The sequence below is a fragment of the Cuculus canorus genome, chromosome 11, assembly GCF_017976375.1.
Source record: "Cuculus canorus isolate bCucCan1 chromosome 11, bCucCan1.pri, whole genome shotgun sequence".
Classification (NCBI taxonomy): domain Eukaryota; kingdom Metazoa; phylum Chordata; class Aves; order Cuculiformes; family Cuculidae; genus Cuculus; species Cuculus canorus.
In genome coordinates, this window is record NC_071411.1 from 8,251,244 (window position 1) to 8,264,114 (window position 12,871).

The 12,871-nt window shown below is 40.7% G+C and overlaps 1 protein-coding gene across 17 annotated transcripts in view; it reads left to right on the forward strand.

The window, feature by feature from the left end:
- Positions 1-12,871, forward strand: part of SLC6A6 (solute carrier family 6 member 6) — a 119,503-nt gene that overhangs the window by 64,948 nt on the left and 41,684 nt on the right. For 4 of the 17 annotated variants that reach the window (XM_054076762.1, XM_054076763.1, XM_009565856.2 and 1 more), the window contains one exon: positions 1,769-1,802. The exons of 3 other annotated variants lie outside the window; for them this stretch is intronic. Coding sequence is in view for 9 of the 14 variants with exons in the window: in XM_054076753.1 (XP_053932728.1) it covers positions 4,323-4,377; positions 8,335-8,391 (112 nt within the window). In the remaining 5 variants the exon portion in view is untranslated. Of the gene's footprint in view, positions 1-1,768; positions 1,803-3,370; positions 3,439-3,520; positions 3,612-4,311; positions 4,378-8,334; positions 8,392-12,871 lie in introns of all 17 variants that reach the window. 10 more of the 17 variants (XM_054076755.1, XM_054076757.1, XM_054076752.1 and 7 more) reach the window with 6 other exon arrangements.

Here is a 12,871-nt window from a genome sequence, read left to right on the forward strand (position 1 = left end):
AAGCTTCCAGGATTTTCATCAATGCATTTCAAGACTTGGCAGCAAACCTCAGTTATTTTAATTTTACCCCATCTAGGTTTTCAAATGCTCCATAGTTTTGCCCCACTGGGCCATGGGGCGACGTTGCCCCAGTGCCCCAATGGCAATGTTGCTGGTTCCGTCAGTAAGCGGAGTCTCTCCAGTGGTGCCTTACCCAGGCTTTTAATCATGCTGGCAAATGACTTTTGAAAAGATTATGCTGATTTGTTTGTTTAAATTTAACCATCTTACAGCACATAAAAATGGATGGGAAGGCTATGGTAGTTAAAGCCTTTTGCAAGTAATGCTTATTTGATTGATCATGCTAATAAATGGTAGATCATTTAAGAAGTGCTGCTTTGAATATATTACCCAGTAGGATTACTGCTTTCAACGACTTCTCATCACTAACTTAATCTATGTGACCAGAATGGATCAAGGTTATATTTTTCAGAATAATCCTGACTCCAGTCCTCTTCAGTGCTCTATAAACTCGGGTTTATTCTGATGTGACTCTAGGGGTGCTGCTTGTGGGATTGGGTCCTTGCCATTTGGAAGAAAAATGTGAAGATGAAAATGCAGTGATTTAATATTTGTTGAATTTCTTCCATACACGCATATTTACTTGAATCCTCAGCTGTTGCAGTGCCATGGGTTTAATTGATTTGTGCTAGCAGACTATTGTCCCAAGGCATGTAAACTCAAGGCAATACTCTTCAAATTGCTTACAGAATAGCTAATATTGATATAGGGTAATGTGGTAGAAATTAAGTGAAACTGTCGCTCTTCATTGTCCTTTTTTTCCCCAAAAAACCTGTCACTGGAAGGGCTTCCCTGCTACCAGTCTGTGACTGTGAAACAGTGGCTGATGTCCTATGGCATTTTCTTTATTTATTGGTTTCTCTTTTGTTTTTTTTTTTTTAAATGTATCTAGATTTACACTGTCAAAATTCTGCTCAGTGCTGCCCCTCAACCCTGCTCCAAGAGCATCTACGAGACCCACCAGATAGGTTGGTGGAAAGGGAGTGTGAATCTAACCGGTGTCCTGCCTGTGAGCTTTAGGTGGGAAGCAGCAGGCTGGGTGGCGTGCGGCTGCAGAAGGGTGACTGTTAAAACCCATGGGTTGTTGGGAAGACTTGTGCATTTTAGCAGTTACTGGGTTTCCTGTTGTGGTTCTCCGTCACTGAAAATGGTCACAGCCACTAAGAATGCCTTTGCTGCTCTGGCTGCCTGACCTGGGTTTGAATGCAGCCACTGCTCGAGCGCTGACATGGAAAACCGATTACAGTGTGCCAAAACACAACAGGAGTGCCCTGTTCTAGGGTGTTGGTGTAGGTAGGCTGCCCGTAGGTAGGAGAGCAACCCCATGCATCGAGGCACAGGGTTATCAGTGAGATGGAATGTAGTTAAAAGTTATTACTTTTTTGATTCAGATCAAATGGCAACTACATCTTATTTCACTGCTGCGATATAATTTCGTTGCTCTTGAGACAGATATAGCCAGATTTTCCCTGATGTTTTACATAGGATTAAACAGGTGAGAAACGATCTTCTGTTTTGTCATTGATACTGTGTTCAATGTGTTGATATTCTTTGAAATATAAGTTCACACGGATGAAATTTAGAAAACACTATGCATGATGTAGTTGAAATATGTCTGACTTACCTTGCTATACCCATTTTTTCCTTTTAAATATTTTTTTTTGCCTTTTCTTTTTCTTTTTCTTTTTTTTTTTTTTTTCCCAAACAGGAATAGAAATCCATTCAGGAGAACTCTTCTTCATGTAAGTGTTATTTATGCTTGTTTTTGAAATTACAAAAGGGTTATAAAGATCATTAAGACGTTCAAAAACTGAACATTTTCCATCTGTTCATAGAAACCAAGTATAGAGCGTGTAAAAATAGGCTGTAGTTATACAGTAATAATGCTCAGCAACTGTTCTCTTTAAGCTATCTATGCAGTTCTTCTGTGCAGATCACTGCAGATTTTAGAAACCATTGCAAAGCACTTTGCAGACATTTAAGCAGCATGCCGATAAAGTTGGTGTGTAAATCCTGGAGGGATAGTGTTAAAGTGGTTTGCCCAAAGCAGAGGAGACCCATAAGTGAGAGCTTGTTTTAGCAGCCAGCATCCCTGATTGCCAAACCCTGTGAAAACAGCCAGCTTCTCTACCTTGGATCTTAAAAAATCCAAGTTCTGCCTATAGAACCATTTGTTTGCGTGCATGTGTACGAGTGTGTGCATGTAAGAGAGAGTGTGTATACGCATATTTGGCCTCAAATAGCCTATAGGTGTTTCAGGTCTTTTCTACAACCTATGGTGATACCTATTAAAATAAGAGTAAATGCCACCAGCCACTGGTGAATACTGCTGCAAATGTTTTCTGAAGCATTTGGCTCCAGACTGCCTGCTCAGGCTGGGAGAGCCTGGGACAGTATTCTTCATGGGACCGAGAAAGCTGCATATCATAAAAATACAAGTTGTTTTTTTTTCCACACCGTCTAGTGACCTGGGTTGCTTACAGTTTTGAAAACTCTTGAGTAGTATAGGAAGCTCTGCTCTAGTATTTTTTTTCGTAGTAAATAAATCTGATTAAATGTTTTGAGGGGCTGCATAGATGAAGGCTCTCATTGCCTTGATGCAAAATTAACTTAGCAAGGAAAACGACTGCATTGTTCTCAATGCAGGGCCCGCTTTGCATAACTTCCAAGCATGTTCTGCGTCCAGTGGCATGGCAAGCCCATGAGCGCTCACCTCAGGCTGATTTCCCATAAGTCAACATTATTTTTTTTCAAAAAAAAAAAATAACATATATCTCAAAATTGCAGCACTCCATTATGCTTGCGTAGCAACTGCTGGTTAATATGTAGCAAAACGCCGTGTGGTAACAAATGTTTTTTTGCTATTGTTGAGCTGGAATGTTAGTTCAGCTTCTAGATAAAAGTGGCTTGCGCAAGGCGCCCCGGTAGACCATAATTTCTGTGGCTTGTACAGTAGTTCTGTAGGCAACCGTGTTCTGCTTTTCCTCTCCTCTGTGCTTCCCTTCATCATCCATGTGAGTGGAAGGGTGGGCTTGGCTAAAGGCAGGGAACTGGCAGCCCTTTGCATCCTGCAAAGCACCGGTGGGGAGATTATAGTAAGCCCATTGCTAGTCGAGCATCTGTTGAAAATGGTCTTTATTACGGCTATGTTTTTAGCAGAAACATTGTAAGACTCTTTATTCAATGGATTTAAATCACAAGTGTTCTTTGGCTGGTTTTATGGATATCATAAGACAGTCTTTAAAAAAGAAAAGCCAGTAGTTAGTGAAAGACACCTGACAGAGGATTAAAGAATCGTCCTTCCCTGCAGCTGGAACCCTAGCTGTGTCTATCTTAAGAATTTGTATCTTGGAGAAGGTACATCATCATTTTTAAAAGGTAATGGAAAAAAAAAAAAATCCTAAAGGCTTTTGATGATGACCTTTTTCAACATTTGTAGCTCATTATTATTTCATTCTAGCGTAGGAAAATCAAACCTTCTGAAAAGCCTGTGAAGTACATGCTTCCCAGAGATTTTAAATGGGAAATAGTGCAACAAAAACATCTTTAAGGTAAGAGGCTTCCAACTAGAGAAGAACCCAAACAGACGAACCCTACAGCAGTGACTGTATGGTGTCTGGAAAATGCAGCATAAGGGTGCAGCACAGAGCTGAAGAGTCTGGAGGTTTCAGTATCACAAAGAAATTATCAGGAGCTTCCTCAGTCCAATACATATAGTCCAAAATGAATGAGTAATGAAAAGTTTGTGGTCCAGAGGCCATTTGCGGTGCAGCCTTCCATCACCTGCTGTGGCTTTTCAACAGCTAACGGCAAGCTTTGAGCATCAGAGCCTCTTTCTTCTGGTTCTGTGCATGAAATATTACGACTTTGACTCAATAACTCTATTTGTGCCTGTCTGTGCATTGGCTCCCCTTGGCTTCTTCAACTGTATGAATTTCCGAAATAGACTAAAGCTCCAGGGATGGGAATAGCAAGGCTATAGTGAAGTGACAGGATCATGAAGCATCCAAGACAGGGACCTCTCCCAGGCCCCGTTCAGAGGGGGTTGACTCCTGTGGCAGTGAATGCTTGGTGGGGATTAACCTCACAGGACTGTCACTTCAACAATTCACTGTGACTGGAGGAGACTACATTGAGAAGGGACTCTTTGAGACAGTAACCAGCCATATGCAGTTGTAATGATAAGAAAGGGACCGTCTTATTGTAGTCAATTTGCCACAAATACTACCACAATTCATTACTTTCCATCAGCGCCTCATCCTATGGAGGAATCACCACTGCCCATCTACATTGAGGAGGGGACAGAAGTCCCGATTGGTGAGTGCAGTTGGGATGGGATATGTTTAAGGGGGGGTATAACGGTACTTGGGGTTTATATTCCTCACGTTTGTGTATATCCATTTGTCATTGAAAATTGTAAGGCCTGTTGCAAATGTTTTAGGATTTTTATTTTATTTTCTTAATGCAAGTGTGCTTTAGTGCTCCTGAGTATTGTTATATACTGCTAGTGTTGTTTTTCATCTAATCATAATTCAAAGTACATAATTTATGCAGTGACACTGAAAGCTTCCATGCAGGATCTCGTAACACAAGGCTGGGGAAGACCCTGAGTATCACAAGAGGTAGTTCCCCCTTCAGCCTTTGACCTTGGTGTTGAGATGCTTGGAATAATCCACCAGTTGGGTCAGCAGTTTTTGTCCTGCTGACACTGTCCTGCCTGGCACCCAGCAGACTCATGTTACACACACTACTGAGTAGCCAGAAAGGAGTTAGAGAGGTTTGCCATTACCTGTGTTGCACATCAGAGTGCTGCACAACCGTGTTTCTGAGCTCTGGTGTGGATGTTTTGTCACTACATGGATATATATGTTTGGATGTTGTTATTTTTTTTTTAAAGAGGAGCAGTCTTTCAGCTAGCCTATAAAGAGAGAGACTAAAAGATCAATAAGTTGGTCTGTGGTAATCTCGTTGGGCTGTAGAAAGCTGTGACTGCAGCATTTCCCAAAGCCCCCAGTTCAGCCAGTTCTCGGTTGCACACAGTAAGTGTGCTTCAGCTACTGCCTTGCGAGTCTGCCCTGTTGAGCAGATGTCTCTTGAAATAACTTTTTTTTTTATTATGATTCTTGAATTTTTCTATTCTTATATTGAAGCAATTGCTTCTTGTCCTACTGTCTTTTGAGCTAGATGAATTACACGCAGTACCTTCAAGGTATTTATAGCTGGATCTCAGCCCAGGAGTCTTCTAATTTATAGACCATGTTAATTTAGCTCTCTTACTCTCTCTTTAGATCATTTTTGTTGTCATTATTTGTGTTTCCTTTAATTTTTCTATATTCTTTCTAATCTGTGGAGACTTTAGCAGCTCATACTATATCCACTGGAGTTGTTTTAAGATAACGTTATGCTTTATATTTCCATATCACCCCTTCATATGTGCAATAGCTTAGCTTTTGACCCTTCTGCATCACTCGGTAGCATCACAAAGACAAACTGTATTCCTTGGTTTATCTTACCTGCAATCACCTTTAGGTCTTTCTCGGAATCATGACTTTGCTGCTAGCTGCTCCTCAGGCAATGTCACTCCTCTCCTGAGATGTACGGCTTTATACTTCCAAGCACTAAACCCCCATCCCAGTGCATACCACTTACTTATTTTACCCAGAAATGATTTAAGACAGTATGCCTGGGTATTTATTTTAACGGCCCACAATTTTATAATTTATGTAGAAGTTGTTACTGTTTTATCACATATAGACCAAAGAAGTATTTTGATACCTATTACAACAGTCTTCTGCAGATTACTCCAGACTCCTTTCCCAGTTCCATCATTCTTGGGTTTTGTTTTTGTTTTTGTACCTTTTCTCATTATACAATTACTGTATTATTGCTGTCTGCATGGCATGATGTGGTCTTTCCCAGCTGTAGCTCTGAACTGGCCGATTTGGGTTGAGGAGGGCATTGTGTTCACTTATTTTTAAAGAAGTATCTGGATGGCCAATACAGCAACCTGTGTTTGAGGGTGAATGGTGGAAAAAATAAATGATGCAGAGATGAGAGCAAACCACAAGCTTGGAGTTCGGTGTTTGAATGCCTGACATGGGTCAGGGCTTTTATAGTGGTTGGATGCAGTATAAATTTCAAGCTAGGAAGTCAGCTGCAAAAATCCAGTCTGGTCTGAATCACAGTTTCAATCCTTCTTTCCATGGAGCTTACCAGCATGATCCAGATCCAGGATATCCATTTGCACCTATATAGACCAGAATAGGAATAAAAAGAAGTCCTTTCTGAGTTTACATTGGAAGAGAGTAACACACAGTGCAGTTGTTAAAACAATTCAGCACAAGCATCATTTACTTTTAAAAGATTATTTGGAGAAGTTAGATTCTGTTTCCTCATCTAAAACATGTTTTGGATAGTATATGGAGTGCATACTGTTCTGACCCAAGCCTGGATGTTGGTGGTAGATCACATTGGAACTTCTGTATTCGTTAAAAAAAATAGAGAAATCAGTAGGTTCTTTCAGAGTCTAAATTTAACAACCCTAATTATTTCAAGCAATTTAAAAAAGGAACATAAATCTCGCTTGTTTATTACAGCTGCTCATGAAAACAGCAGCTACAAATAATACCCTGTAATGAAAATCTAGCTAATTCTGTCGTGAATTAACCAACAAGAGAATGAGTGTATGAGACAAAGACAGCATTTTCTTCTCTGGAGGGAGGGTCTTTGTGTTGAGGAGAAAGTAGTTATTACCTAAAAGCTGGCTTTATTTCCTTGGTTGAAATGAAGACATTGACATTTCTGCATAGACAAATGTGACTTTTGATTGGATAAAGGTTTGAGCTCTACTAAATTTTTATGTACTTTTGCACTTTATCGAGTACATCCCTAGAGGAAGGTAGGTAAGTGAATTGCAACAAAGATGTTAATAAATCAAAGATATTTCTGAGAGAATAGAGAGGATTTTGTGAGCATTAGCAAAGAATTTGCAGAATAACAATAAAAGAGCGCAGGTCAGACATTGGCAGTCTTTGTTCAGGCACTGTTTTGCCTGTCTTCCTGACAATTAAACAGTTCAGGAGATTCGAGGTGAGGATAGAGGCAGAGCCAGTTGTTCTTTATCACTGCTGTTCCTGCTAAGGTCATGGCTGTATTCCCTGATCACCATTTGGAACCTGTTGTGTTAAGCACTGTAGAGAACACCTGAGGCCACACAGTACAAATTTACAATTTGTAAAGCAAAAACCCAGGAACGTAATGTGTGTGTTGGCAGTCATTGTATTTGGCCCATACAGAATATCACTGAGGGAATAATTGCCTCCTCAGGGATCAAGGAGCAACAGAGCTGTAGGATGAGATGTTTGTTTATATTATTCCTTCCAAGTCACCTTTTGAGACGTAAGTGTTGTTTGATACCTGTGAAATTAGCTGCAAAGACGTACGTATTCAGGATCTAATTTTCAACGGATTTACTCCAGCATAGCTCTGTTGATTCAGGTTGCACTGCTATTGCTTTGTCATTGTATAAACAGTGTCGAAGTCAGACCCCGTATTTCAGCAGTCAGTCCTGCTGACTTGGAAACCTGTGGCACTTCTGCAATAGCTCCAAGTCCTTATGTGGGCAAAATCTCAGTGCTCCACTTCTGATCTTACTGATCCACATTTGCTAATGAATAGCACTGGCTTCAGTGAGCTTCTGTCAAACATATACAAGTGTTAGACTGTCTATGTAGGATTGTTTCATTTCAGTATAATGTAAAGCTCCGTTAGCACTTTGAAGCCTTATTCTCTTAGTGGTACTCTCAAGTCATAGTGTAGCCCAGGCTTATTGGAGAAATCTTGATTATTAGAGAAGAATTATCTTGTAATTCAATATGGTTTATTCTGTCACTGCTTGTTCTCAGTTTTTAAGCATCTCTGATGTCTTATTAATGATAAAAACTGGATTTCCAATCTACTCCTGCTCTTAGGTAGACTTGCTGAAAGACAGATGCTTTGTTATTTTTTTTCCTCCTTAGATAAGAGAGTAAGTGCTGTTTTTTTCAAATGGGATAAGCGTAGGAAGTGCAACTTTCCCAGGCAGGAAGAGTATTTGGCACCTTACAGAGAGCTAGCTCTGGGAGGTTGCCTTCCCTCATAAGAAAGGAGAACCATTTCTGTCATATGGACTTCAGGGTTTGCTCTTTCATGGAGTGCTGGCACACAGAAAGCTTGATTTTTGCCAGGTACTGAGTGCCTTCTGCAAGGTTTTGAGTGCCCTCCTATCCTTTGCAGCCAAAAAGGAGTTGATTGCTCTTGGCATCAGGCAAATCTGGACCCAGAAGACCGCAGGTAGTATCTACCAATTATTTATGTGCTTTCGCATGCCAGAGGTTGTCTGAATTGATTTCCCTAGTATATAAGAGATTTCAGGCGTTAACGACACTTGCCTGCCGCTAAAAACAATTTTTTAAAATAATAATAATAATGCAGTAATAAGCATGGCCTTTATTGCATTGCAATGGGGAAACTAAACAAACAAACAAATAACAAACTAACTATAGTCCAAGTAACTATTAGCTCTTCTGAGCAATTGCAGATCTGTGAGTTACATACCCTGAGTGAGCACCATATGCCAATTTATTGTGGCACAGTGAGTCACAGAACACATTGTGGAAAGCAGTAATTTCTTGGCATGCGTTGTAAGATTCAGTAGGGGTTGGGTTTTTTTTGTTTTCTTAAAGGAATATATTTTTACTCTGACAATAAAATGAGTATTGTCTGATATGCTGCCACCAGGGACTGTGGCTTATTTTGTACTTAACCTGGAGCTTACCCATTTGTCACTCACAGCACACACCATCTGTATCTTTTTCTTTCCAGTTGCTTGTGTTGTATGTGTTCAGTATCAGACCATGAAGATTTAGCGTTCCATTCAGCATTGTCCTGTCATTTTATGTTAATCCTCTTCACCGTTTTCCTCCTCATCTTCTTTCTTTGTCCGATAGGGAAATTTGGATTGGAAGAGTGAAGCAGTGGGATGGGTTGCTCAGAGATTGTACAGATGCCACTCTTGGAGGTTTTCAGAGCTTGAACAGTTAAGGCCAAGAACAGTTCCGTCTGATTTTGATGTTGGCCCTTCTTTGATCAAGAGACTGCGCAATGGATCTCCAGAAGTCCCTTCTAACCTACATTATTTTATTGTTCTGTTTAGTACCCAGTTCCTGTTCTGATTCAGCTGGGATGCTGTGTGTGTCATTAACTCCACACTCCCCGGTGGAGTCACTCTCAGTCATATCAGTATAGAACAGGAGTGGCCTCCTGAAGGTCAATGAAGTGGCCAACGAATGTGGTTTTACTCACGTGGGATCGAAATCAAGATGTAAATGTTAACCTCAGATGAGATTAGTAGGTGAAATGTGAGCATCTCTGAAATGAGCTGGAATTCTCACCAGGATTTCACTTGAGATGTCTTCAAATCTTCATTAAATGCCAATTGAAATTAGCAGTTGAAGAGTTTGATGCATAATTATATAAGGACAACAAGTATTTAAAAAGTAAAGATCACCTTTTTTTCCCTTTCAGTTGAGAATCCCATTCTCCAGCAGCTTAAAGAGAGCTTTTGGGGTACTTAGGATTTAGCAGTCACCAACTGCCCTTGCTCTGCTGTTACGTGCTGGTTTCCTCATGTGGCTGTAACCACATGAGGGAGTTTATGCTGCACAGAGCATCTGCTTCTCAGCTGAATGCCTTCCCAGCCCTGCAGCTGTCTGCCACAGAGCTTTGGATGTGCAGAGGGGCGTCTGTGAGCATTACAGGGCAGCAGATTTTCATGGGTTGGCCCGTATGCTAGCCAAAAAATGCCCTTTGTCAGAATATTATTATTTTAATTATGCCAAAAGAAATCAAAACCACACTCAGATTCACCATAGCAGTCTAGGAAATTTTCAGTGTTGTTATATCTGTTATAGGAAAAAAGATAAAAAACCTCCTAGTTGCTAGGATAAAGAAATACGGGAATTGTTTTGTAGAGTTGCTGTATCAAGTCTGCGAGGATAAGGTGATTTTTCTCCGTATCTCTCATTTATTAGCAAGAAGCTTATTGCTGTCCTTCCTCTTCTGTAACCATATAAATTCTCATGCAGATCCACCTTAAATTATGTAGCAGGTTGCTCTTTCAAGTGTGCAAAAGGTGTTGTGCTGTTTAGGGGGAATATAGTAGCAGAAGACTGTTGCTTAAGTGTTGAAAGTCCCTTCTGCTCCTCTCCTCCTGTAGTACACAAGCTATAGATTGCAAGTCAAATTTAATAGGGAGATTGTGTTCACATGAGATGTTCAAAGCAGTGCAGCTGACTTGGAATCACCTGGGTTTCTACTTCTGTAAAACTACCAGAAGTTCGTGTAGCTCTTGTATGCACGTCACTTTCTTATAAAAATCCAGAAAAGTAGACTGAAGGAAGTTCTCTTGCTTTCTACCATTAGCTTAAATATGGAGTGTTTTATGGTTTTCAGAGCTTTTTGTCACATACCCATTTTTATGGTGGAACTGCAAACAGTTTCCCACCTGTCTGTAATTAGCTTTTGCACATGGAAAAAATACCAATTGTAGTCATGATGAAAACAGCTTTGGATATTAAAGGTTAATGTACCACATTGGTATCCAGCGTAAGCGTCTTCACTTCGATGAAATTGCAGTAAGAAAGATCATCAGCTGTTCAGCTTTCTCTGAACTGGTCAACAGGAGTAGGTTAAGTTTACAGTAGCCAAGCTGGGACTATAAAACCAACCTGCAATGTAAACCATCAGCTGGTGTTTGTTTGAAAAGATAAGAGATGGAGAAAAATACTCAGGTTGTTCATATATTGTCATGCTGTAGTTGGGGATGCTTACCCACAAAAGCCAACAGAAAAGCAAGTACCTGTAGCCTCTGGGACTGGCACTGGTATAGAGAGCTAGGACTGCAGATACTTGTTTCTTGTATTGGAGTCAGCTTTGCTCTTACCAAATTCCCTTCAGAGTCAGTGATTCCAGTGTGAACTCAGTGGGACTTTTTTTTCCAAGTATTGTGTGGGATCAGAAGTTGGTTTGTGCTTGGTGCATGCTCTGCACTTTGCAGACTGTGGTGTGCAGAAGTGGTTTAGATGTTTGTTTCCTTGGAGAAGTGAAGTATTTGTTCTGGTGCTGCTTGGTTTTCATATCTCTTGACGTAAAAATGAATACAGTTCTCTGTATATAAAAACTGATGTCAGAGACTCGTGGTGAAAGCGAACTGAAAATGCACCTCTGACTGGGAATCAGCCTGAATCAGCTTGATGTTCAGAAGTATGTTGGTTTAGTGGTCAATACCGAAGGTTTTACTTCCAGCTCAGACCTCTGAATCAGATGAGTAGCAATCAAAAATTTGTGATTTTTGATCAAATAATGCCCCTTGAGAGACCTGTAGAACACTGCGTTATTCCTTCTGAAATGCTCTCCAGGAGCTCCGTGAGTGGCTCTGGCTGGTCATGGAAGCTCAGAGGACAAGGCTGCAACTGGAGACTAAGCCAAGGCTGTTCTGGGTTTAAACAAAAAATGCCAATGTCCAGCCGTGCAAGCCAGCACCTGGCACCAGCTGCATGAAAGCAAATAAATACCATAGTGTCTACGTTGCTTTGCTTTTGTGTGTGTGTGTGTGTGGAAGTCTACAGTTCACAGACCTGTTTTGCAAAGTTGTGCTCTCTGTGAGCTTGTTCATCAACTTTGCTACTTCTTCTTTTAGCATATCCTCTGTGGAACCCCACCCCCCCACCCCGTGCTCTGTTTTGCTCTGCTGTATCAAGAGTTTCGATTTCATTTCCTGTGCAAAATTTCATATGCTTGAAGTTTCTGTTCAATTTTTTTTTCTGGAAGGAAAGAGAACAACAACAGTAAATTACACCTTGGGGTTCTTAGGAAATCTCTGGTGGCTGAAGGCCAGTGAGCACTGGGGCTTTCGCCTTGCACCATAGTCACCCGAGTACTGCGGTTCAGCAGCAAGGGTCATTGCTCCACCCTAGCTCCGTATCTTAAAAGTCTACAGCTGATTTTCATCGCTGATTCATATTTTCACTGATAATTACTGTCAGCAAGAAGGAGAAGTCAAGACTGCAATCAAAAGTAGCTCACTCATTAAGTTTTAGAGCTCATGGCTCTTGTCCTCAGGCGTTTGTAACCTTTGCAGACTTTACAGCCCCGTAATGGGGCTAACACCGCTGACCGTGTGCATGTAATAGCTGGTTTCCTGGTACAGGTTAACTGGCTGTTTTCCACCCACGGTGCCGTGTTGCGCAATTCTTCCTTGTATTAATGTGTTCTAGAAAAAAGATTAAGTGCTACGCAGGTGGAGCGCGGGAGTAAAGAAGGAGGGTTGTTCTCCTTCACCGATGGTGTTGGATCTAGATTTGTGGCAATAAGGTACTGTGTGTCATGTTTAAACAGCTGCCACAGGTGGGATGGAAATCTGTCCTCAGTTATTGTTAAGATAAATGGGTAGAAGCAACAAAAACACAACTCTGGCTTTGTGTAGAGGTGACGTAGCCAGGTATGGCAACAGCGTGGCTACAAAGCTGAGCAAAGCCATTAGTGGGTATAGAAAACTCTCCTTGTTTTTCAAAAAACATGTACTCTTATACACATATCTGGTTTTTACTTAGTTGAGAAACGTACTGGGAAAGTAGAGAAATCTTCAATTCAGAGAAAGCCATGAACAGTAGCATTGGTGAACTCAGTAAATTTAAGGCTAAATTTATAATTAGTTGTAAAAAAATAAATTTGAGGGTCGGATGATTTATCCCCAAGAAAAAATTACTTTGAA